The following is a 26,071-nucleotide window of genomic DNA, read 5'->3' on the forward strand; positions in this document are numbered from 1 at the left end:
GAAATATAAGTAGGTATATATGTAAAGTCGTCGTCAATAGAACTTGCAAATAATGTTAACAAATATGACAGATTTTGTTAGCGTTTGACACATAACCTAACATTTTTACGAACGTTATTTTCCCTGACATATTAATAATTAACATTTAATTTAACTAAAAATGTATATAAATAAAATATATTATATATTAGACTGTTGATAAGATCATGGTTATCCTTTTAAAGAGCGAGATTACGAAATAATAAAGGTAAAATGGTTTGTTTACATTATTTGCAAGTTCTATTGACGACGGCTTTACTCGTATATCCTATCCCATATAATCTTGACACAATTCTTCAGTAAAATCCACCTTTAACATACACATGTAAATGGACGGAAATACATTGTAACGGGACGTGTATACACGTGATAGCCGGCAACTTCCGGCCGACTATCGCATCGGGTCGCCGGTGAACAGGACGCATTTAATGGATCGTATTCGGTATCGATTCCCACTGAATTGCTAATGCCGCCGTGACAGGGTTAAAATGTGACCAAATACACGCAAAATGTTAAAAGCCAGTGACCTGTGTCCACTCAATTTTAGATCTAAAGTGCCTAGTAATTAAAAATAAAATTGCGTTTCAAACGAAGTTAAATTTATTGTAGAATAGTAGGGCAGCGGAACAGGTTTTAGGTTACTTTTCGTCCATGTCATCTCAGATATAAAGATAAGATAAGATAAGATAAAAAATGTTTTTATTGCACAGAACGAATACAATTGTAGTACATAGTAGGTACATATCACAAATTACAGAAAAGAGTTGGTGCATAACTGAATTGACATTCGGAGGTTCCAGGAGTCCCCGCACTAGGCTAGGCCTGTATCGCGGGAGACCAGATGTACATTTTTATGTCATGCGAGTTAACTAGAATAATATTTTTACAATAGAGGACAAAAATGAGATTCAGGTTTATATACCTGGATTAAGAATTTTTACAATTGAGGACAAAAATGAGATTCAGGTTTATATACCTGGAATAAGATAAATACAATTTCTGTTATTAGTTATTACATTATTGCTATTAAATTTGTTTCTAGGTACAACTTTAGTTTAGTTCAGTTATATTCGAATGATATTTAGTCTAATCTAGCTAGTTTTATATCTATTACAGTTATGTGTTACACAGTATTATAAAGTTACGGTATTTTAGTCTAATTTAGTTAGTTTTATATCTATTGCAGTTTTGTGTTAAACAATTTTATACAGTTACAATATTTTAGTCTAATTTAGTTAGTTTTATATCTATTACGGCTTTGTATTAAACAATTTTATAAAGTTACAATATTTTAGTCTAACTTAGTTAGTTTTGTATTTATTACAGTTTGTGTTAAACAATTTTCAAAAGTAATGTCTCAGTCTCATCATAATCAAGTGTTGATAACCAGCTAAAAAGTAACTTATTAGCCACCTGCACAGTGCAACCGATTAATTCGCTCTGGCGCTTTACGGCCGTATTATAAATCGAAGAGCAGAGGACGTCGCCAAATCGTCTCCCAAAAGCCGTGTTAACCCACGGGATAGGTAACTTAAACACGCGTTTAGCAAGTAATTTCTCATAATTTTCAGACTTAACGGCTTTTTTGTGAATGGAAAGACAGACTTTATGTATGTAGAGCTGGCGGACTGTAAGTACTTCAGCATCTTGGTAAAGGCTGTTTGTCGGATATCGAAAGGGCTTTTTGAGCATTACCTTCAAGACCGAACGTTGAGCTCTTTCAGCCATTATGATAAACGTCTTGGCGGCAGTACCCCATACTGAGATGGCGTATGTGATTAGAGACTGACATATAGATATATATATATTCTTTAAAAGTTTCAAGTCTGCGGAATGTCTAAGTTTCTTAAATATATACATCGTTTTCCTAATTCTGTTGGAGAGGCACTTTATATGGGCTTTGAAATTTAAATTTTCGTCTAAAAGTAAGCCGAGATATTTTATAGAGTCGGTACGACATATTACTTCACAGGTACATGATAAGTTACTGACATTATTGCAATTATGAATTTTGATTGAGTCTCTAGCATTAGAGGGGCTGGAAGCGGCAGATTTATGAAAACACAGGAATTTAGTCTTTTTACTATTTAAGGTTAGAAGGTTATCTCGGAGCCAGCAGGCGACGTTACTCATACCCTTTTCTGCTGCAGTAAAAACACTCTCCCAAGTGTCGCCTTTAAAAAGGATCACTGTATCATCGGCATAGCAGATTGTTTCCGCTTGGGAAAGGGGAATGTTGTGAATGTCATTAATGTAGATTAAAAATAATGTGGGGCCAAGCACGCTCCCCTGCGGAACCCCAAAATCCACCCTGTCCAGCTCGCTCTTGTGGCAGTCCGCTTTAACTAGTTGCATTCTGCCAGATAGATAACTATCGAACCAGGCCAGTGACACGCCCCGTATCCCCAATTTTTCAAGCTTATGAAGGAGTATTGGTCTAGACACCGTGTCAAAGGCCTTGGCCAAGTCCAAGAAGACGCCGATGCAGTTTATGTTATTGTCCAAGTTGGCAGATATTAGATTGACCAAGAGCGAGATGGCATCCTCAGTGGACTTGCGAGACCTAAAGCCAAATTGTCTCTCAGAGAGTACTCCGCTCCTTTCTAAGAACCTGACGAGTCTTTTATTGACTAGTTTCTCTAAAATCTTCGAAAGGACACTAAGTAGGGATATAGGTCTATAGTTGCAAGGTTCATTTTTAGGTCCGTCCTTATATATGGGGGTGATAGATGCTATTTTCCACAGTTCTGGAAAGTGACCCGTACTTAAACTTAGGTTATAAATATGTGCTAGTGGTTGCAATATTAGGTGGCCAACAGACTTGATCAGGTCGCCGCTGACCCCATCCAGGCCAGGTGCACTATTCTTTTTAAGCTGTGAAATAATACTTTTGATTTCATTGACATTTGTAGGGTGCATGAAGAAGGACTCGGAAGGACTTTCTCTTATATTTACTTTGGCGGCTAAAGTCTTCTCAGCGACCCCAGTTTGAGCAAAAATTCTATCTGCAAGCTTTTTACCCGCCGACGAGAAGAAGTTATTGCACCTATTCAGAGACTGCTTGGGGTCATTGGGATCAATCAAGTCAGCGTGTTGAGTCGGTTTCTTTGGGATGTTGCATATATTTCTTATCGCACTCCACAGCTTCTTAGGGTCTTTGTTGTGAGTCACGAGGAGGCTTTGTTCGTGTTCGTGTTTTAGCTTCCTTAGGAGGTTGTTAAAGAAATTTTTGTACCGGATGTAAGTTACTTTTGAAAATTCGTCATTTGGATTTTGCCTTGCCTTTAAGTGTAATCTGTCTCGATGCCGAGCACATCGAAGCAGCCCTGGCGTCATCCATGGTTTTAGTGTAAACTTCGTTCGACTTAAAGTTACTTCCCGCGTGTTATTTGCAACTACAGCTTCGAAGGTTGTCATAAATAAATCAAGAGCCAAATTCGTGTCGCCTGCCTCTAACACCGGATCCCAGTTGACCAATGAGAGTTCAGCAGCAACGCCGCCAAAGTCGGTAAGAGACCGACGCTTATTCTTAATTACAGGCCTGGGTCTGGTTGAGGTAATTCCAACGGCAACCATCTTGTGGTCAGTTATATCTGTTTCGCAGACCGTACCGACTACTGTAAATTTAGATCTGACAAAGATGTGGTCTAAGCAAGCGCCCTCTCTAGTAGGTTTAGTTATGGCTGGCGCTAAACCATGCTCGCTCATGAGACACAAGTATTCTGTAACATTAGCTCTATGTACGTCATCTGAAAGTATGTCGATATTAATATCACCAGCAATAATAAATTGCTTCGTGTTATCAGAACTGCTTATTAAGTCATCCAGGGCAAGCAAGAAGTTGGCAGTATTTTTAAAGGAAGGTGACCTATATAAGCCCAGAACAGTTAAAAAATTAGGTATGTCAATTTTGAGGCAGCAGGCTTCACTGAATGGAGGCTCGCACACGGAAGCGTTCCAGGATGATTTTATGTAAGCTACTACCCCACCATTTTGGTTAATATTGTGCTTAGAACAGTAAGAGATATAACCCGGAATAGGTTCTATTAACGTTAGCGGTTGTAACCTACACTCGGTCAAAATGATAACATCAAAAGTTGTCTGAAATCTATGTAGAGATATTAGGAATTGATCAAAGTTTTTATTTATGCTACGAATGTTAAACGTTATTATTTTAAAGTTTGCGGGCTTAAGTATACCCGTGCAGGCCTCCGGGGAGTCAAGCTTGTGACAAGTAATATTTAAAACTGAGTCTAGATCTTCTGCTATGTCGAGCATTACCTAATAGTGTCTAAAAATAATATGCATAGGGAGTTGCAGAGGTAAGGATTAAAACAGAGTTTGTTTAGGTATGCAAAGTAGCAAATGGGCACTTGAGATTTCAATTTATTAATTTGATTTGGTTCGTATGAGACTTGAGTAAGGTATTTTTGAGTATATAAAGTCTGACTAAAAGTAATGGCTGGAAGAGTCATGCTATAGAAATAGTATTGCTTTTGCATTTTTATGAGATTGTTTGTTTTTTTAGCATTGATGCATATAACAGAAGTCACCATAATGGGCATACATATGTATGTCTGAGACTGAGACAGTTTATTCTTAAAATTAATACTTTTTAAACTTACAAAGATAAAATAACATGCATGTTTCTTGTAGTTATAGTCATGAAACCCAGTAAGAATTAGCATATATGACATAATGAGTATCAGGGTACTACTACAAGTGAGATCAGGGACAGTGCAACTCGCTTGGCCTTTTTTCCAAAAGTCTTCTAGAAATCGATTTTCGCTCGTGTCATCTCAGATATGGGTGAATATGGTATCAATGCATTCATGTTGATGTCCTGAACACAAATATATGAGATGACAAGCGAGAAAGTGGTGGGGGTAGTTGCTGTGACGTCATAATGTCGGCAGTACAAAGTTTTTACCTTTTTTTTTTTAAACGTACCATGTGGGGTACCAAATGAAAAGGCTTCCAAAGCCCTTCCATTTGGACAACTACCATTGCTTGAGCTTGTCATCTCATATATTTGTATTCAGGAGTTTCAGGACATCAAACTGAATGCATTGATACCATATTCACCCATATCTGAGATGACACGAGCGAAAATCGATTTCTAGAAGACTTTTGGAAAAAAGGCCAAGCCACTAGAATGCAAAACGTAAGTTTTGCAGGTTTTGTGGGATATCATAAAGTATTCATGATTCAATTCAAATGTTTATTAGCAACGAATGCATAGAAACGAGGGTTTATATCAAATTAACTCTTTCAGAAGTTAGAATTATTAAAAGTAATTGAAAATGTTAGTGTCAATCCCCAAGATATGGTGCCATATGTTTAAAAAGTTTATGCATAAACATATTGTGTAGGTAATCAGAGGTAATACTGATTTAATTAATTATATATTTAACTATGCCTCTTTTTTTTTGTATAATTTCTTTCGTCCCTGTCTTCCCTCCTCTTCTCTTTTTTTTAATAATTTATTTTAACGTACTTTACATATTATTATAGTGCTCTTAGTTTATTAATACGTACAGTTTCCTTTATAATCGGGGCCTGGGGATGAGGTATATCATGTCAGCTTTTCTAAATCTGCTGCTACCTCTGTTATATCAGATGGCAGCCTATGGTTATTTATTACACATATTCCCAAAAACTAAGAAAGTCTTATTGTACACGAACTAACATGCACTTGTGACGTTTAGACATGGAAAGCCGATATTGGGGGGCAATTAAAGGGGTAACCGGTGAGTTATGTGATTAGTTTGAATAAGGATGCCGTGAAAGGGTTAAGACCTACCTATAGGTCCTATAGTCGCCGAGTTTGTTAGAAACTAGTGATCAAATTACTCAATTTAAGTGTAACTACCTGGCGTCATGGCGGGAGCTCAAAAGCTTTTTTAATTTAATTTAAATTGTGCAATAAAGTTGAAATAATTAAAAATTGTCTTACCTGAGGCATGTACCCGACCCTAGGCCCAGGGACTCCACTCCCGCGGCTCCCTGGCCGGCCTCCGAGCACCCAGATCTCTCCAGAGTTCAGCCGACGGCGGCCGACGATGCAAGAGAGGAGAGTTGTCTTGCCACATCCTGAGGCGCCTAGGAGACCGTATCTATAAGAAAAAGTAGTTGGGTATTTAAGTTTTTCATCATATTTAGGGAATTTTATGGGTGTAAATATGGTAATTTCCTTATAAATCCTGTACATATTTTTTATTTCATTGATTGAAATAATAGCCTTACTCAGCGTGTAATCTCAAGATATATAATTTATAAGAGAAAAAATGTGTGTTCGTGTAATCTTTACGTGCGATTGAAGTAAAACTTCTTTATCGATGACGATTATCGCTATGTTGGCACTTTGACATGTGTCCTATTGTGCGTGTGTCACTACTGAGCGTTACTTCCGTCAGAAAAAAAACTGAGTTACCCTCTAGTCTAGTCGTGCCTAAAGAACGTTTACTTCAATATAACTAAAAATTCGATAACCTACTACGAGCTGAGGGGGGTTAAAATAATGACTTTAAAATCCGGCTAAAGACTGTAAAAGAACGAAGCGGGATAATCATAAATCACGAAACGAAAGAGTATTAATTTAAAGTTAACAATATTTTGTACTCAAACACAATAGATCACCAGCTCAAAATGAATGAGAAAATTATGATTCTGTGTAAAGGCGTACCTACTTTTCTTTTTCATATTTTTATTACAACTGTTTTTAATCTTGCTAAATTCATAGCCGTTACGCTCTTTTTGCCGCCTACGCCGGTTGAACCCTTGCCGTCTGAATTATATATAAAATATCCGGTTTTTAAGAAAAGAGGACTTTTAATTTTGTTGAGGGCGCTTACCGTTTGCGTAATATTCTGGAAAAAATATAATTTCATCTCGACACTTGGATGATAAATTATGCTTTGGTACTCTTTTTATAATTTATTGTAATGATCCGGAATTAAACTGTGCCGTTTTGACGTAAAATAAGTCTACGATGGGATATTTTGGGATACAAAAATAACCGGATAAGTGCGAGTCGGACTCGCCCACCGAGGGTTCCATACTTTTTAGTATTTGTTTTTATAGCGGCAACAGAAATACGTTATCTGTGAAAATTTCAACTGTCAAGCTGTCACGGTTCATGAGATACAGCCTGGTGACAGACTGACTGACAGACGGACAGACAGACGGACAGACAGATGGACAGACGGACAGTGGAATCTTAGTAATAGGGTCCCGTTTTTACCCTTTCGGTACGGAACCCTAAAAACACTTCTTGAAGGTAATTTAATCACAATATAATCAATTAATACGGCCAACATTCACATATAGAATGGAAGTCTGTATACAAATTGACCTAATTTGATAGTCACGTTCTCTTTAAAGATCGCAATAATCCTTGGAGTATTGGTGTAATGCTGAAGTGCAATCCACAGACATAAAATACTTATATTTAAAACTAGTTAAATTCGTGAAGTGAGCGATCTTAACGTATATCATGCAGTATAAATTATTCTCAACCACATAACATTTAAAGGTATAAAATAGGTTGTATTGATGATGTTGCGTCGTGTATTGGTGGTATTATACTCATCTATCGAGAAAGGCTAATATTTTTCGAGCGTCTATTGTACAGTCAAGGGCATAAATATATATACATTCCCAAAGTTTCAAAAATATGTGTACGCTCTTACACCTTAGACAATAAAGTCGTGTTCACATATTTTTGAGCCATTTGTCTGGATCGATATTTTCGCCTTCTACTGTATTGGGACATATATACATTAAAATGTTAACTCAAGTAATCAAACTACGCGATATATTGACTAAACTAACACGACACGACGACGAGACGAGACCGCGGATAATTCGAAGGTTTCCCGTTATTTCCAGTTTATAATAAAAAATATCGAAAAAGATATCCGGGCGATGTAATTTTATAAATCATTTTGATGAAGTTAGCAGACGATTTTTCTAAATATTTTAAAAAAGGTAATCAAGCAAGTAAAAATAATAAAATATTAAATACCATTTTTTTTGTTCTAATTTTTCATTATTACTAAACGTAACAGAATTATACTTACATAGCGCCCTTAGGCACGGTCATATTCAGTCCGTCGAGGATGACATTTGGACTGCTTTTGGAACCATATCGCTTGTACGCTCTTCTGACGCATACCGCTTGCTGTCTTCGAGAGGTTACTGTGGACTTCTGAGTCTTAAACTGTATGCGTCTTCTTTGTGTTATCTGTGAAAAAAAAACGTAGGGTTAGATACATTCAACTCAAACAAATTAATTAATATATATAACGCAATATTTTGACCCATGCTACAAAATGTTTATATTAAAGCAAATTAAATGAAAAATTTACCGCCTCCGGCAAAACTCGAACTTGCCGCATAAAAAAAGGAAATTAAAGTGAACTACTACTAGAACATGACATAACTAGATATACCTTATCCTATTGTAAGTACAAAGTTTCAGAGCAATCTAGCTAGTCGTGTTAAATTGAGAGCGAAACTACGTTTTTATGGAGAACCGAGGTTGCCGGAGACCCTTAAGGGAATCTAAAGCTAGTTTTTACGCTGCACCTTTACAGGACTTACATCTGGCGCAGCAGGCGCAGTTCAGGCGCAGCGTTACATCCCGCTCGCACTAATATGCGAGTAAGAGCGAGATGCATACAAAGTAAATTACGCACACGCTCGCGAATATGTCAATATCAAACTGGTAGTTAAGTAGCCGTACATATCTGTCGTATATCTCTAGCTAATAATGAGAACAATTGCATTCATGAGTAAAGTGTACTACCATGCCACCGCGTGCAGTAAAGATTTGGGCAAAGTTAGCAGCGGCATGGGCAAAGTTAACAGCGGCTTGGGCAAAGTAAAACGGTATAGTTTATTTAGTTAACGTACCTCGGAGTCAGCGGTTCCAGCTTCTGGATCCCGTACATCCTCGAGGGAGATAGTGGCGCCAGCGTTGTCGTAGGCTGGCATGGTGCTGCAACAAAAAGAGACATTTGCTAGAAGATTGCCAGCAATGTGGGCAAAGTAACAGTAACTAGCATAGCATTTACTGAAAAGGTGGGCAAAGTAACACAAAGCTCGCGGGCAAAGTAACACACTAGAAGTTATACCTATCATGAATTCTAAAATTAATATCAGCCACAACAAAATTGTTCCGTTCCCATTCTAAATATTAAAGTGAAACTTGTAACAATGCCTTTTATTAGACTCTGGGGCCCATTAATGTCTAGTTAAGTCATGAATAAATCCGCCTTTTATTAAACTTCAAACTCGTGAATGAACAGAGTGGGTCAGCATTATTACTCGTGTCACTTAAGTACAGTCAGCTGCGGAAGTAGCTATACGAAGTGCTCAAAAAGATCTCTACTAGAAATAATAACCGTTAAAATTTGTTTGAGAATGTTGTTCTGCTTCTGACTGTGCTTTCAGTTGATTAAAAACAGGGTTTGTTACGAACATACTCGTAGCTAGAAATGAAAAGGGTGATTTGCAAAAAAAAATACATACCTAGTTACTAAGGACCTGTAATTAGTATAAAGGTATTTGATTCCATTGTGTTACGGCAAGAAGGAAAGAAGGAAGACAAGACGAAAGTGTTAGCGTATGCTATAGATTTTATATGTGTATGAATTAAGTACAAAAAAAACAATACAATTCAATTGTGTTACGAAAATTAACCACGTAACTTGTTACATGGTTAATTTTCGTAACACAATTAATTCAAATAACTTAGAGTTAAGACTAATCACAGCTTCTTGACTAGGTACAGTCGCCATCAGATATTCGGTGCGGCCGAGGTGCTTGAAAATATCTGAACACGCACTCTAACGCCTTGACAATAGAGGCGTGTTCAGATACTTGTGAGTACCTCGGCCGCTCAGATATATCTGATGGTGACTGTACCTACGCTTAATTATGCAAGTACATTTTTTTTGCTATTCACCCGAAATGTCACATTTAATTTGCAATAACTTTATGATTAGTTATATAAGGACAAGTACGAGTATGCCGCAGTATAAAACATGTTAACCCTGTAAATAAAGTAGCTCATAATTTTATATTGCTATACACCAACAGTTTTCAATAAATATCTAAACATAAACCTGGATAAAACCCAATTTCGCAAAAAGAGTAAATTATCTACCAACATAATAATCCACAGTCGTAAAATTGAATAATGACAGCAGACACGTGAAGCTTTAAAACCTGTTTACTTAAATATTCACAAAAATATAAAACACGTAAACGGATGACGCATTTCACAAACTGAGGCACAGAATAAGTAATAGTATGAGGGTCGGTTGCACCAAACTGTTTGTCATCGTTAGAGTTCGCTAAATTTTATTAGATGGAAAGTTTCTTAGTAAACCGCCGCGGCGCGCCGGGTGACGTTGATCAAGTCTGTCTGTCAAGTGCAGATGGTGCAACTGGCACTTAAACAGTGGTGATTTTAACTCACACGAACCTCGGAAATAAAGGTAACAAAATAAATTCGCGATAGACCCGGGTATGTTTTAACTTTTATAAATTCTCGAACCACTTAAAATGGCTAGTTCCTCTGGAACCTAATGCCTAATGGAAGTGGGCCTAATGTTCGTCTCTTTGGCTCACAATCGCTCGAAAATGCAAGAGCGATAGAGACGCAGACAACGAAATTTCGATTTTGGATGTTCTCGATCACAGGATTCCTAGAGTTAGACCAAGAAAAGTCTGCAATGATTTTGATAGCACACGCAGTACAAGTGTTATTTTAAACGTCAAACTTCTATGAGATTATGACGTATAAATAACACTTGCACTGCGTATGCTATGAAAATCGTTGCAGGCTTTTCTTGGTCTAACTCTAGTGATCCTTGGACAAACGAGCCACTGCCCTATAAGGATGACGTAATATTACTGTCGATAATTATTGATAAGCGATTCGCATACAGAAGCGGTTAATCAGACTCGTTTAGGGAAGACAACCGGCTGCCCGTGAATTTAATGAGTTAAGGTGTGCTTTCTCTGCGAGCGTTTAAAGTGACTTGAATCATAGATTGCGTAGAACAACTGACCACAAAACTGCCATGGCTGCTTATTACGGATATGTCGAATCAGTTCTCAGATATGGACTCACCATCTGGGGTAATGGGATTGATATTATAAGAGTATAATATTGCGATGCCAAAACATGTTTAGTTTAAGAAATACATTTTAATATTTGCATGCTGTTTGTGGACGGTTGAATTAGGAGAAACTTTATGTAGGTATATATAACAACTGCAATCTGACCCTATTCATGCAAATAAATAATTTATGATAAAAAACATTACTACGGCTACATATTAATACCGGCTGTACACATTCGTCGAGTCTCGACAAAAAACCGACCTAATCGGAGAAAGGCGAGACTAGACAGGTAAGACCGAGACGAGAAGGGAGCAGTGCAGTATGTACACACTCGTTCTCGGCCTGACACGGAGTGTCTCCACGAGTCTGTACAGCCGGCATGTTTAAAGGTTTTGTACTTTCTTGATCTTTCGAGCTCTATATGTAATTGCCGTTTTTATGTAATAAGAACAGGCCGAGAGTTTTAGCCCGTATTTCGTTGCACTGGGATGCAGTCCATTTCTTCATGCCCATCCGGCGCACTGGGCAGGGCTTGTTTCGGCTCAATGAATCAATAAATCGCTGACCTGAGTCCGCGCCCTTCGCTATGATGGCTTCACCTTGACATGTTTCCAGGCTTTGAACAATTCGTAATTAGAACTACTCACACACACCATCTGAATTTAGTCCCTATACGCCCGGGGATGTAGTCCTATTGTTACGACTCATACCACTGATACAAAGTCCGCACCTGTAGGCTTCTTCCAGGCTTCGCGCAATTCGCAATAAAAACTTTATATCAACTGCACGAGAGTATTAGATCATCTGCTGCACTGGCATGTAGTCCGCTCGTTTCGGGTCAATGAATCTCTGACACTGAGTCCGTGCCCTTCGCTATGATGGCTTCACCTTGACATGTTTTCAGGCTCGCAATTTGTAATGGGAACACATGCACATCACCTACACAGTATCAGTCCAACGCCGCTTGGGATGGAGTCCGCGTGTTTCGGCTCAATGAACCGCTGACACTGAGTCCGCACCCTTCGCTATGATGGCTTCACCTTGACATGTTTGCAGGCTTTGCGCAATTCGAATTTGAGCTAATTGGCGCTCTTAGCAGCCTCATGCTACGGCGAGGTGACAATAGTTATTTGTAAAAGGGGGCAAAGTTAAACGACCCCCTCGTGTAGGTATCCGAGTAGGTAAGAGAAATGTTCCAAAATTGACCTACGGGCGTAGCGAGTGATTAGAAAAGTTGAATTAGTATAAAGTTGAATAAAGGTTAACCTATTTGTCCCCGAGTAAAAATCAACATTTACACCAAATCAATGCGGGAAAATACTAACTGCAAAACATTACAAATTAAAATACAAATGATTGCTATTATAAGTATTTATCATTTAATATCATCATTTAAAAGTCAATTATACCAGCCAACGTGAGGAAATAACGCAAAAGCATCAGATTACTTTGCCACTCTTGATCTCTATAAACTTTAAAAATTGGTGGGGGGTGAATAGGGAAAAACTTAAAATGTATTCATACAAACACTACTATTATTTTCAATCGAATGATAGGCACAATATTTAGGTGGTGTGGGTAGTTTGTAAGAAATTGTCAGGTAGATCACATTTTAAGTTTTGTCCCACTCCGGTTGACGATATATTCTAAAGGGGCCCACTGATTATCAGTCCGCCGGACGATATCAGCCTGTTAGTTGTTCGGAACTGTCAACTTATTGTTCTAACTGACAAGCTGATATCGTCCGGCGGACTGATATCAGTGGCCCCCTTAAGATATAAGTCAGCATACCGTATAGGCTTAGTTATTTGCAACGAAGAATCAAAGGAGGAATGTTAACGAAACTTCGAATCTTAAGGGAAGGCATTCCTTTGTGTTCAACCTAAAATACTTGACTAGTATGATTATATAGTTAATAATAGTTACGTTAGTATACCTACATTCGTTGTGCGTATACTAACGGATAAATCTTGCAGGTTTTAAAATTGTTTAAGTGATTATTACAAAGCAGTTTGCACATATTACCTAAAATTATTTTAAGACGTCCCGTCTATGGTAAACGACAATCTGGTACCTTTTGATTGAAAACGTCACATATACCTATATTATATTATGTAAAGTGAAAATATGTCTATTTAAAATCAAATCACATTTAAATTAATTAAAAAACCAACATTCTGATGCGATTTTTGTTAATTAAACGTACTACCTATACCCCATTATGCAGATTTAGAAATTACAAACTTAGTAGAATTTGGAATATTTACAAGAGAATGCGATAAAGTATATGATAGAATTTTCAGTGGCTCTTATTATGTCTGTTATGCGGAAAAAAGTTGCTTTGCCATTCGAACATCTATAGTCCGACAAGAAATTGTAGAAAATTGTTGAGGGCGCCACTTTCTACGTAGCTGTCACATTTTTGACGTAAAATGCTTAAACATGGCAACAATTCAGTATGGAATTTTATTAGCTACATTTTATTTTATTTTTACTATTGTATGTCGCAATGTAACTAAACAATGTAGCAAACGCATAGATACAAAATGTTAGTACCTACTGTATACTTTACCGCTAAAATGATCTCATCATATCCATTTGCAAATAACGATGAACATTAAGTACATATTTTACGTCAGTTAAGCAAAAAATGTAACTTACTCATGACCATGACGACAAAAGTTACATTACGCAAGTAAGTAGACTCTTATTTAGAAATGGTTCTGGAAAATCTACGAACATCTTAACCGCTACGCCATCGCCATTATCGTAATGTTCACTACGCACTTACATTCCTCGGGAGAAAATATTTACATTGCCAACGCAATATAAATCTGCTAATTTTGCATCTTGTGTCACTAACCAATCGAAAGTGAAGTCGATATTTAATGTCAGAGGCAATAGCTATGAAAAAAATGACGATTAAATTTAGATAAGATAAGATAAGATTGTAAGATTGATTTGTAAAAGTAATGTACATGAGATGTTATTAAAGTTATACAGGAAGCTTCCATGACACCCTGTCAGGGCACACAAATTGTCTTATATCTAGCTTATTACTAAGTTACATTTAAATTTCATTTACAGGCCATGCATGCTATTATGTATAATTAATAATAAATTAATGTATAATTAATAATTTACTTTTATTTAGAGCGTTTTCACATTGTCCGATCCGATATCGGATGTAGGATCCAACATCCGCGTAGTCAGGCCGCGTAGGGCGCGTAGGCAGGGTTTAATTCAGGCAATAGGGCCCATATTACATATACCTTATAGACTAACATACGTATAAATTTCATAAACTTAAAAACTAAACACTATTTTGGCGACAGAACGGCGTGGCTCCGTTGAATAGTCTGCTCTTGTGTCGGATTCGGCAGTTTGCCCCTGAACCTCCGAAAAACGACACCCTTCGGCCAAAAGTCGGCCGCACTCGATGGTCCACCACAAAAGAGTTGAAGTGCACGTAGTGGCGCGATCAAAGCTGACACCCTCGGCGTTTAATTGGTTTTCTGGTGTACATACTCCAGCACTTCAGCAGCCGTGGCGGGCTAATGCAGGCGAGACACATACAGCGCCGTACTCGGTGTAGCAATCCGCAAGCCAGAATTAGCCGGTTCGGCGATACCACACCGAGTCTTACGAGGCGCCGTGCGTGCCTTCTTCTTTCTTGACATAACACCAGAGTGAAGTCCTCCTCATCCACAATGGCACCAGGGAGCTTCTCAGAGCTAACGCATAGATACAAAAGCTTCCGTTTCCATTCCTTCGGGACTAAAAAGCGCGACCATCATAACAGGGCTCTTGGTTTTGCTGTCAAAAACTGTAAACATGGTGTAATTCCAATGGTATTGAACTTTGCAAGTCTTTCATTAGACTCATCCTTCCCCGCTTTAATTATTTTGCTTCAGAACTAGTAATTAGTGTAATTACTGTACTTGTTAGTTATTTTCTATAATGGAAGGGTCGGAGTATTAATTATTTATGAGAATTTGTTTTTGTAAGCATTTTAGGTCAAGAGTAAAAATAACTAGTTTTAATATGGATTATGGTGAATTAAATTTTACATACTAATCGAAACTCAAACTCAAAATATACTTCATTCATGTAGGCCTAGCAACAAGCACTTATGAATGGTAAATAATATGTACATATATATTATCTTAAGCTAATTATCAGAGCAATTTATTGACGTTAATATTATTCCATAATAATCCGTATAATTAGAATATACTCGTATAATTTTATACATATTCATCTCTCATGTAGATAGGTAAGGTAAATATTCTTTACCTTATTTATTTAATTATTGTGGTCATGGCTACATTCGCTGTTTTCGAAAATATGGTTACAAAGAGATCACGATAAAAGTTTTTTTTTTTTAATTAAATCGGGTCACTCACGCAATTACGCCAATTATCGCTCGACATGTCGAGCGACTCGTTATTATAATCTTTTTAATTCATAATCATATTCATTTATTGCAACCCCATGGTATTACAAGGTGAATAGTAATTTAATCTCATAAGGTATTAAGTAGGTATTTTGCTAACTTATTGGGTATATTACATGTTTTATTAACCCACATATGATCGGAACTAGTATTTGGGCTGAATTCCTTTAGGATACAGGCACACTCTCCTACTCATTAAAATGAGGAAGACAGAGTTTTTTCAGTGGGTCGAAAACAACCCAATGGGCATATGTGGTTCGGCCTTGTAACGTAACTTAAGGTAAATCAGGTAAAACTAGGATAATCTAGATATAGCATTGAGCAGTAGCGGTTTCGTCTAATCACTGACATTTGGTGTTAAACCGCAAGACTGTCGACACTGCCTTTGATTATTGCAGGAGGCCAATTCGGATTATAACTGACATTTTGACATCAAGATGATGTCAATTTTAGGGTTCCGTACCCAAAGGGTTAAAAAAAAAAAGTAAAAAAAAAAAACTCAGGGGCTATCCGACATTCGATATCGCACTTCCGATAATTTCAGAGTTAGCTGTCGGACCGACAATTTTTGTTTGTGTGCGTATATGTGTAGGCATAATACGAGTATTCGCTGTAGTGTGCGTGACCGCTGAAGGCGCGGCTACATTACAGATGTATAGGATCCTACATCCGATATCTGATCGGACAATGTGAAAACGCTCTTATTCGGCTCGCCGTTGTGTTGTCTTTCCGCTTTTCAGTAAACCTCCATTCCGGTGACTTAAAAACATCTTAACCTCTCATAGTCTTAAGTACCAGCAAAGTGTGGAAGTTTTGACAGTTGTGACGCCGTCTCAAAGTCAAAGTCACTTTTCCACAGTTTACAAACACTCAGTTTTCTGAAAAACGGCAAACGGTTCATTCAAAACTAGACCTTAAGGTCACGTATTAAGAGTTAGTTTAAGGCCGGGTTGTTACTGTTGTCTTTTATCTGTTGTTTTTGTGCTCATTAGGCTGGTGTAACAGCAGAATGATGCCAGTGGTTTCATTTTCTTTAAAATTCTGTAAGTTAAAAATACAACTTTTCTCTACGACTCTCAGTATCCATTTATTTTAGCCCATTAAATAATGATGTGATTAACCGAAGAAAGGGGATGCCTTTATCCAGCAGTGGGACACACAATAGGCTTTTGAGAAAAGGTAATGTCGTGACTTATCATTGTTATCAGTCAAACAGGCCCCCAATTTTGTCAACGACATTCATACCGACGGCGGGCATAGTCGTCTTGTAAGACAACTATTTTAAAGATAAAGATAAAGATAAAGATAAAAAAAAGTTTATTGCCATAACTAGAAATCTTACATTCCTTAAACCTTAATTAAGTAATTACAATACGAAGAAGTAGATCTTAAACATAGTAGGTAGGTACATTCATTTAAATTTCATACCGTTATAGGCAATGGGTACCAGTCTCAGCCTGTGCTAGATATGTTGTGTACATATATCCAGCGCTGATTTTCAGCCTGGTCCCTTTATATATATATATATATATTTTCAATGCATGTATTGTTCTTTGATATTATGTTCATGTTTGTTGTATCCCTCTTGTTCATTTTGCCCAAGATCATTTTGCCTTTGTGTAAAATTTACCCATTAAGCTTCTGTACCGTTATTTGAAGCCTATATTTTAATATTTGGAGAGAGCGATGCAGTTTGTCAGTGACGAGCGGTTCCGGTTCATGATTGTGCTGACATCTACCGGCATGTTTCCACTTTACCAATTTCAGTTTTAACCCCCTCCAACTCCACCAGCGACCGTGGCGTGCGGCCTCGGATTTAGTTCATTGTAGAGATGGGCGAAATGTGTCAGTAAAAAGAAAAGAGTGATATATATCTTTCTCTCACTGGGATATATATCACTCTTTTATATCTTTATATCCGTATGCGTCACTGCTCCCGCTCGCAACTGTATCGGGCCGATACAGTTACTATCGGCACTTGCTCACTTTACGTCATGTTATGAGTGAGAGAGAGGACACTAGAGTAGTTATTATACCGTGGCGAGATTGTTTCTTTCATTTTGTATATTGAATGTCTTGGATGATTGTATCATGATGGATATTGGATATAGATCGATTCATTCACGAAGGCGCTTGCTTTGGTTCGTATTGTCATGCTCATGCTATTACTTTAGGTTTGACAAATCTGCGCGTCGTGAATTGCGCTATTTATAACCTTGACCTTGCATTTAAAAATGAATATATTGACGTTATTGAATTTTAATATTTTTGCGTAATAAAATACCTTATTGCGGTTTGTTTACATTTTATTAAATACCTAAAGGAATACACTCAAGTCCCGTCGAAACGAACGAGGTCAAAGCAAAGCGAACGATTTGCATAATTTTGGAAATCGCAAATACGTTTGGTGTAAATCCTTAAACTTACCAAAATATGACCTAAATTAGTTTGCATATGCATAGTTCAATTCTAACTTTGTAGGAACAAAACGCAGCTAGTGTATAATAACAACGAAAATAATCATGCTAGGTCCAAAAAACTTTAAGCTTTAAAACTTTAAGCAATAGAACTCATTGCATTGTACTTCGGTTGACCGACGGCGTCGACGCGCGGCCGAGACAAAGAGACAATAGACATCGCTTATCTTATCTATCTATTCACTTTTGTAAATCCTTGCCGGGGGTGCGACGGTGCGAGTGTACGGATATATTGGGATATACTGATATATTCGGATTCGTAAAGACAAGAAGAGTGATTCATGAAAAGAGAAAGATATATATCCTTTATATCTATATCCCCTGAGCTACCCATCTCTAAAACGCGTTCTGTTTGTCGGAACGTTCGGTTCACTACAAAAAATTCTTAGAAATTCTTAAATTCTTAGAATTTTTTGTAAGTACTAATTAAAAGTATTTTTTTTTTAAACGGTGTTACCGTTCGATTATTAATATAATTTAAATTTAAAACATTTGACGGACAGCTCGGGTTCGTTAACGTGTTTAGAGAAGCTGACACGTGATCGATTCACATCGCGAGCGCAGCGCAGCGGTCGCCGTAAGTAAGCGACTTTTATATTATTTTGTTTACCGTGAATCGATTCGTCTTAAGGCACGGAACAGGCCCTTGAAAAAGTGAAAATGGCAATTTATAGGCCTCCGTTTTAGTGTCCTCCGAAAGGGAGGTTATAACGGTTTCTATTTCAAAATAGAACTGCCTAATTTCAAAGGTCTTAAACAGACGCGCTCTATGACGTCGTAATTTATGCTAAGTAATCACTGTGTGTTTGCATTTAGTATTTTTAGGCTAAAGTAATTACAGTGTTAATGATAGTGAGATATACCTATGACCTGATATTTTCCGTGCATTTCCATATTTTCTGGTACTGTGCTGCTGTAATAAAAATTATTTTCCTTTGCATTGAAATCGAAATATCACAAAAATAAAGAAATGCCATATTTGGTATTGGCACCATTAAACAGTTACTCTAGTCGCTTCCAAACTAGGGTCCTATCTGCCTTAAAGTCGACGAAGCCCAGCTATCGCTGGGCTTCTATTTCCGCTCTGAAGAGCGAAAGGTAACTAACAAACCTACATCGAAAACCTCCCTTTTCGATCTTTGTGTCTATAGTCTTTGGAAAGTTTTCTCTTAAGTATTGCCAACTTTGGTTGCACGGTAGTCACGGTACCGTCAGCACCTTTGAATTTTATTTTCAATTATGGGTTTTGTACCTAACAATAAATACTTAGCTGTTAAAAGCTGCCTGCTAGTTCAAGCAAGGGATTGGAAAGTGAAACTCTTGTATGTAAAACTGAGGTATCTCTATCCAGTTTGTGTTGTTATGAATTTTGGTTAATAAGTATTTTTATACATACAAAATGTTGATTTCGTATATATATGTATATGTATAACAGCATACAGGAGGGGCACTATTTTACCCTTTGCTATAACAATAACTCTTGTGAAAAAACTGAGTAACGTAATTGAGGCTGGGAGGTCTGGTGGTTACGGAGCCGCTGCCTGCACAAGGCATACATTCCTGCTGCATAAGCAGAGTAGTACAATGGTGCATTATGTTCTGTTGACTTAGCATACTCTAAGATTTTCCACCTGCGCAAGGTGTGGAGAAATTTACCACCATAACGTAACTTATATAATGGATATTCGCCAAGCCCTAAATACTACAGCAATTACCCACTGCGCAAGCGGGTATTGCCGGAAAGTTTACTAAAATATGTGCTGATAAGCTATGCTGTGCTATGCTTTAGAATTCAAATAACATACTTAAAATTTCCTGCCTGCGTAAGGCGTGTGAATATTATTATTTAGCCAGCTGAAGACCCGTCGCCTGCGCAAGGCGTGCGAGTTTCATTATCATGAGAAGCTAGTAGATGAAGCAAAATACTATAACACTGGTATAATACAATCAACATGGCTCCAAACGCCAAGACCTTTTATTACCGCCTGCGTAAGGCGTGTAAAAATGATTAGTCATTGGGCGAAAAGCTAATAGTTGGACATTGTTCTGGAACTGTTGTTACTGGGTTTTTAGTAGTTACAGTTACACTAAAACTGTTTAAGCTAGGTATATTAATATCATACAACATGCCTGCGCAAGGCGTGCAATATACATTAGCCTGCTGTGCAAGCGCGTAGCAATTAGTTCAGGAGTTTATTAACCAAATATTGCTACTACAAAGCAAATATGATACAAGTATACATGTTTTTCAATGTGTAAAAATGATTCGCCTCCATGTAAATCTCTGCCTACGCAAGGCATTTGAGAAATTATTTACACTTTCGTTTTGCTGCAAAAACACACCTCACTAATAAACATTAAATTCTCCCGGGGAGACCCTAAGTCTTAATATTATAAGACCCTAAAAAGATAAAATAAGTAACACACTCACTGCCAGCGACCCGCTAGGCGGGTTCCCTTTCGTAGACGCTTTTCGCTACATACTGTTTTTCTCGTGTTATTAGCTACGCTAGCAACGCGTAGTTCGCTCTGGCATTGAGTGGGTTAACTGGCTTTTAGGGCAGTAAGATTAGAAATCACCATAAGCACCATGAACCCCGTTTTTAACAAACCAATCGATTAGGTTAGAAGTGGGTTCAGACGCGGTTCATTCAATCAAGCAAATAATTGTGTAATTCCTATGCCAGGGCCAAGGTCACGATTTTATAAAGTTCATGATACTAATCGTTGAACTAAAATTTTAAAATTTAATTTTGTTTGTCATAACTAGCGGGCCGCCCCGGCGCCACATATGATGCAAGTCATTGCGATTGCAAGTTAATGGGCCACTAGTGCCTGAAGTTGTTAATTTTTTCATTCATTTTCAGTTTATTCATTCATTAAAAGGTAGAAATACATTACTCTTGACTGGCTCAGGCCAAAAATTCATCATTTAAATGATGGGATTAATCCCATGTGGGTCAAAACATTAAGAGAAAGGTTCCTTCTCTGCATATAATTATAAATGTTTGATACAATGTATCCCACCTGCAAGGGTACATTGTAAGAAGTTAACTTTAGATTCCCTTAACTTTGCATTGTCTTCAGGAAAGACGTGAACGAGGTAATCAAATTACTATATGTATAAAATGTGTATGACTCTCACATTGCAACTCATCTACTCAGAGTATCAGTCCAAATGAAACAAAGCCATTTTGTTTATCAATCCAGATGAATAACACACGTTAATGATATAAATGTCCTAGATTCCCTAGACAACTTCAGGTTAACAACAGAGCCCTCGCAGGCTCGCACGTTTTTAAGGAATGGGGACAAAGGTCATTTTCTGGAAAACTGATCCAATCCCTTAAGTTAATAAGCTGAAAGAATTTACATACATGTATCAATGGGTTAAAATCCAACAATATAAAAAACGGTCAGTTTGTTTCTAAATATCAAAAGCTAAAAATTACTCAGGAAGTAATAAGGTAATCTCGATGGTTACTACTGTACTAATGCTCATTAATGGTGTCCGGTGAAATTCCTCCCATATTTATTGTTTTTGGTAACAATATTTTAAAAACAGTATTAGCTTTGTGAGAATGGTACAAATACATGCGCGAATCAGTAAGCTCACTCAGATAACTATTATTTAAATCATCCTAATATAGAGGGTTGATAAGATTTAAAGCTAGGTGCCTGCGCCATAGCCCAGGCGGCAGGTTGAATTGGTGCTCAAATCACGTTTGACACTTTAAGGCACTTCATTTGAAAGCTACATCACTATCTTTCTTTCGTTTCTCTTCAAAAACATAAAAAGAAGGGTGCTTAATGCCAAATGATTGAAGGCTGATCATTTTACACGCGAAGGTCATTGACCTTACCTATCTAACCCGCCAGATAATAACATCAGTTAAATCTATAATCTATATATAAATATATCTTGCTCTTTCTTGAGCTTGCACTACGGGTAGTACAAGTAATCCCGAAATAAGGTGCTGTGGTAGACAAAACGCCCTAGCTTTGTAGCCGTCTTCCGGGTGGCATGGCTGTTATAGGTTGAAATTATGCGAATGAAAATATTTGTTTTGAAACACTACGCAGATCTGTCGTCTATGCACGGGCCAAACCTTGGCTAAACAGAAACGCAAAAAGCGTACCTAATGTGTAAAATATCAAACGGCACAAAGAACCAAGCGGAAGAGCAATTCTCTGGACAGAGCTTAGATTCAGTTGTTGTAGCTGGTTAACCGGAATTTACGGGGTTTTTATTACCAATAATACAGCACTTGCTTATGACTTTGATCAGATACGGTCACTACGTGTTTAATCTAAAACCAAAGGCCAAGTTAAGTTATATATGTCGTACGCCCTAATATACTAATATTATATACATCTTGCAGGATGTTACATATTTTCACAAATAGTAATGAGAGGAACATCTTACTGTTATTCTTGCGGTAATACAGCTCTCGGATTAATATTATACTTACCATACCGGCTCTAATTATTGCTCGTGTAATAAAATAAAACCACATAATAGGTTGGTTAGTATGGGCTTAGGCCCTAGAATATTTTGGAATACTCTGTGGAGTTAGGCTTTACTAACATAGCGACTATCATAGAAAAGTTTAGTTTTATACAAAATGTATATACCTATAACAAGGGCATTCACATTATGAATAGCTGAGGCTCAGCTGCTGAGCACTGTACCTACACAACGACAGAGAGTTCATGTTGGGTACCTGGCTGAGGTAACTCCTTCAGATGGGCAACAGAAAGTTGTTATAGCCCTACCGAAATTAACTTGTCAACATAATATCATTCACGATCTAATTGTTATTCAAGATTGTACCATAGCTAGAAAATAATGGTAGCTAATGAGTTAATCCTTTAATTGATTGACCGAAAGCCCTGATCACGTTTACACTGTGGTGACAAGTGCACTTTACATGTTAATTACCTGAAAAGAAACAAGTGAGGCTCGGAGGAATGTATTGAAAACTCGTTTTTGGGTGCCTGTAAAATAAATTGTATCCTGCCTTATCATTACTAATGTCGGGTATTATTACATGGGTAAATGACACTTAAAATTTTCAACAATCAAGGTTTATTTTCCTCGTTGCAAGGTAAATACGTTGAATACAATAATAAATATTGAAAAAGAATACAAACACAAATTATGGCCTGAATACATTTGTGGGATGGATGAAATAAAATATAATAAGGTTGTCAGAAATAATTTTTAATAAACATACTGATATCTATATACATTCAGTTTTTGACAACCCTAATTACCCACCTATAAATAATTAGGTGTAGTAAAATATGTCACTTCACACTTAGCCCATTAGTCTATTTCACATTCATCCATGTACCCGGATTGTTAAGTGCACTTGTACTAGTTGTTTCCACCAGTTTCACTTATGAGTATAAATGAGTCACATAAGTCACATTGGCGTTTTCTGACCACCAGGCGATCACAGACACGTCTCAAATATTAAAATATAGGCTTCAAATAACGGTACAGAAGCTTAATAGCAGCGTTTTACCTTACAATAAAACGCTTATTAAGCGAAATACCTTATTTGAAGCCTATATTTTTAACTTCGCCTGTGGCTACAACACTCAGTTGCAATAAACCACATCACTTTTATTTTATTATGCCCGTTGAGGGTACTTTTGGCACGCTGCATTTTAACCTATACCATGCAATATGCAAATAGCAACATCTACTGTCTTTACAGTTCAATGCCAGTGCATACCAGTGATACCAGTGTATGTCTTTGTTTTATTACACATCGGAATAATAACAACCCTTTGGTAAGTGGTATATTGCAACTTTGTTTTATTATGGTATATTTTGAGACCCAATGAACTAAATCCGAGGCCGCACGCCACGGTCGCTGGTGGAGTTGGAGGGGGTTAAAACTGAAATTGGTAAAGTGGAAACATGCCGGTAGATGTCAGCACAATCATGAACCGGAACCGCTCGTCACTGACAAACTGCATCGCTCTCTCCAAATATTAAAATATAGGCTTCAAATAAGGTATTTCGCTTAATAAGCGTTTTATTGTAAGGTAAAACGCTGCTATTTTTGACATGCAAACAGTGCTCCAAAAAGTAATGCTGTGGTAATGCTATATCAAATCACTTTTTCGAAAACGTAGACTGAGATATCACATCACTCATCAGCAGTCATCACTCGAAACATGACCCGAACGTGAAACAGCGCTCCGGCGCGCGGGAGGATGGTCAAATTACAGCATCTCCTAGTCTCCTACATTACGCAGCGCATCTACAGCACTCTAGTGACGTAGTGACTAGCGCGTCTCGTACCTATCCGTAATCCGTATCGCCGATCGATTTATTTAATTTATTACGCGTTGCGTTTAGTCACCGCTATGTGAAAGATTTTTTGTTAATTCTTATAAATCATAAAATATGCATAATTTATTATTATTTGGATAAAATTGATATGACACTGTCCCATTTCGGCTCATTGTTATGCATTTCTCCCCTTTTCCCGCTCAATAACTTCTTCTCATCACATTAAAGACATATCAAGCAGGAAGGTAAACAGGGGGGCAAGCTAGCGTTGAAAAACCCGGGAATTTTTTTTTTTCAAGTTTCTTTCGAAAAAAACAATGCAAATTTCAGTTACAATACTTCCAAAAAAATGAATAAAGCTAAAAAAAAACAAGTTTTTTTCAAAATTTCTGTATTTTTCAATATACTTAATTAGGAATTTAAACAGGTAGGTTAAGGTTGCATGTCTAATGTGTTTGTTTATGGCATTGACACTGTCATCACTCATCAGTGGCATTGTGTGTGACGTATTTAATTTTTCTGAATAGAACTGAAAAAAAAAACAGAAAAGAACGAATTTTGAACGAAGAAATTTTGTAAGTCCCGAAACAAAAACATTTGATTTTTTCCGGAATTTTCATCCTTAGCCTTGATAGACATCCAAAGATGATAGAATACGATATAATGGAAAAAAGTCACGTGACTTTTCGTAGCATCTGTCATCCCGATATATTTTTGTTTACGTTTGGCGATAGTTTGGCGTTTATTGATGTACGATTATTTTTATGAAATATTTTTTGATTTGTGTCGTTATACCGTAATCCGGTAAAGGATTCGTATAGGAGGTGCAAGCACACACTGCTCGCCCTTAGTTGGTCAAAGGCGCCTAGCCTTTCAAAGATAGCATAGGTACACCAGAGAATTTGGGACGAGTCAAACCGGGGATCCGGCAGACCTCGTCGGCGATGGCGGGATAACTTGGACTCCGTTTTAAGCGACTGGCCAGATGTAGCTCAAAACCGGGAGGAGTGGAAGAAGAGAGGGGAGGCCTTTGCCCAGCAGTGGGACACAATAGGCTCGTAATAATACCACCGTGGCCGGGTGGTCTAGTGGTCAGGACGTTAGCCGCGTAAGCTGAAGACGCGGGTTCGATTCCCGCCTCGGCCACCGGTGGACTTGGTAACTTTTTCCTTAGTGTATGTTATCGATTTCAGTTTATAATCCCATTTTTTGTGTAAGTAGTAACAAAATAGTTTGTCACTAAAATTTAAAAAGAAATTCAGTGCTAGGCGGGAGCCTGAACTCACTAATTACCTAACTGTTCAATAGCATTGACTAATATCCTTTGGGGCAGTGGCCTCTAAACTTACGCCATAACCAAGTTTCTAGGGTCAACGGTCAACTTGGAATCAGATTTGCCACAGAATAAATAATAGTACTACCGTACAGAAAGGAAACTTCCTACAAAACCGAAGTTTGACAGCGGTTCAGTGTCGAATAATGCTGTCCCTTTCTAATATATAGAACTATCCCTTTCGGCTATTTAGGGTTGTCAAAATTCAAGTCATTATCTTATCTGTGGTTGTGCACGCAAAGGGACGTCAAGTTGTGACAAACCTAATAATTGCTCGGAGCAATGCTAAGCCGAACGGAGCCGAGTTTGCCCGAAGCGAG

The 26,071-nt window shown here is 37.6% G+C and overlaps 1 protein-coding gene and 1 non-coding gene across 2 annotated transcripts in view; one reads left to right on the forward strand and one right to left on the reverse strand.

Annotated features, from left to right (window-relative positions):
* LOC134750484 (ABC transporter G family member 20) overlaps positions 1 to 9,040 on the reverse strand; it is a 44,681-nt gene extending 35,641 nt beyond the window's left edge. The window contains exons 1-3 of the mRNA XM_063685659.1: positions 8,956 to 9,040; positions 8,121 to 8,284; positions 5,996 to 6,155 (exon numbers count right to left, since the gene is read on the reverse strand). Coding sequence (XP_063541729.1) covers positions 5,996 to 6,155; positions 8,121 to 8,284; positions 8,956 to 9,036 — 405 coding nt within the window. The 5' untranslated portion in view covers positions 9,037 to 9,040. The remainder of the gene's footprint in view (positions 1 to 5,995; positions 6,156 to 8,120; positions 8,285 to 8,955) is intronic.
* Positions 9,041 to 25,492: 16,452 nt separating this feature from the next.
* On the forward strand, positions 25,493 to 25,564 carry Trnat-cgu (transfer RNA threonine (anticodon CGU)). Its single transcript has one exon. It is a non-coding gene; the product is annotated as a tRNA-Thr (tRNA).
* The last annotated feature ends 507 nt before the right edge of the window (positions 25,565 to 26,071 follow it).

The sequence above is a fragment of the Cydia strobilella genome, chromosome 20 (assembly GCF_947568885.1).
Source record: "Cydia strobilella chromosome 20, ilCydStro3.1, whole genome shotgun sequence".
NCBI classification, from domain to species: domain Eukaryota; kingdom Metazoa; phylum Arthropoda; class Insecta; order Lepidoptera; family Tortricidae; genus Cydia; species Cydia strobilella.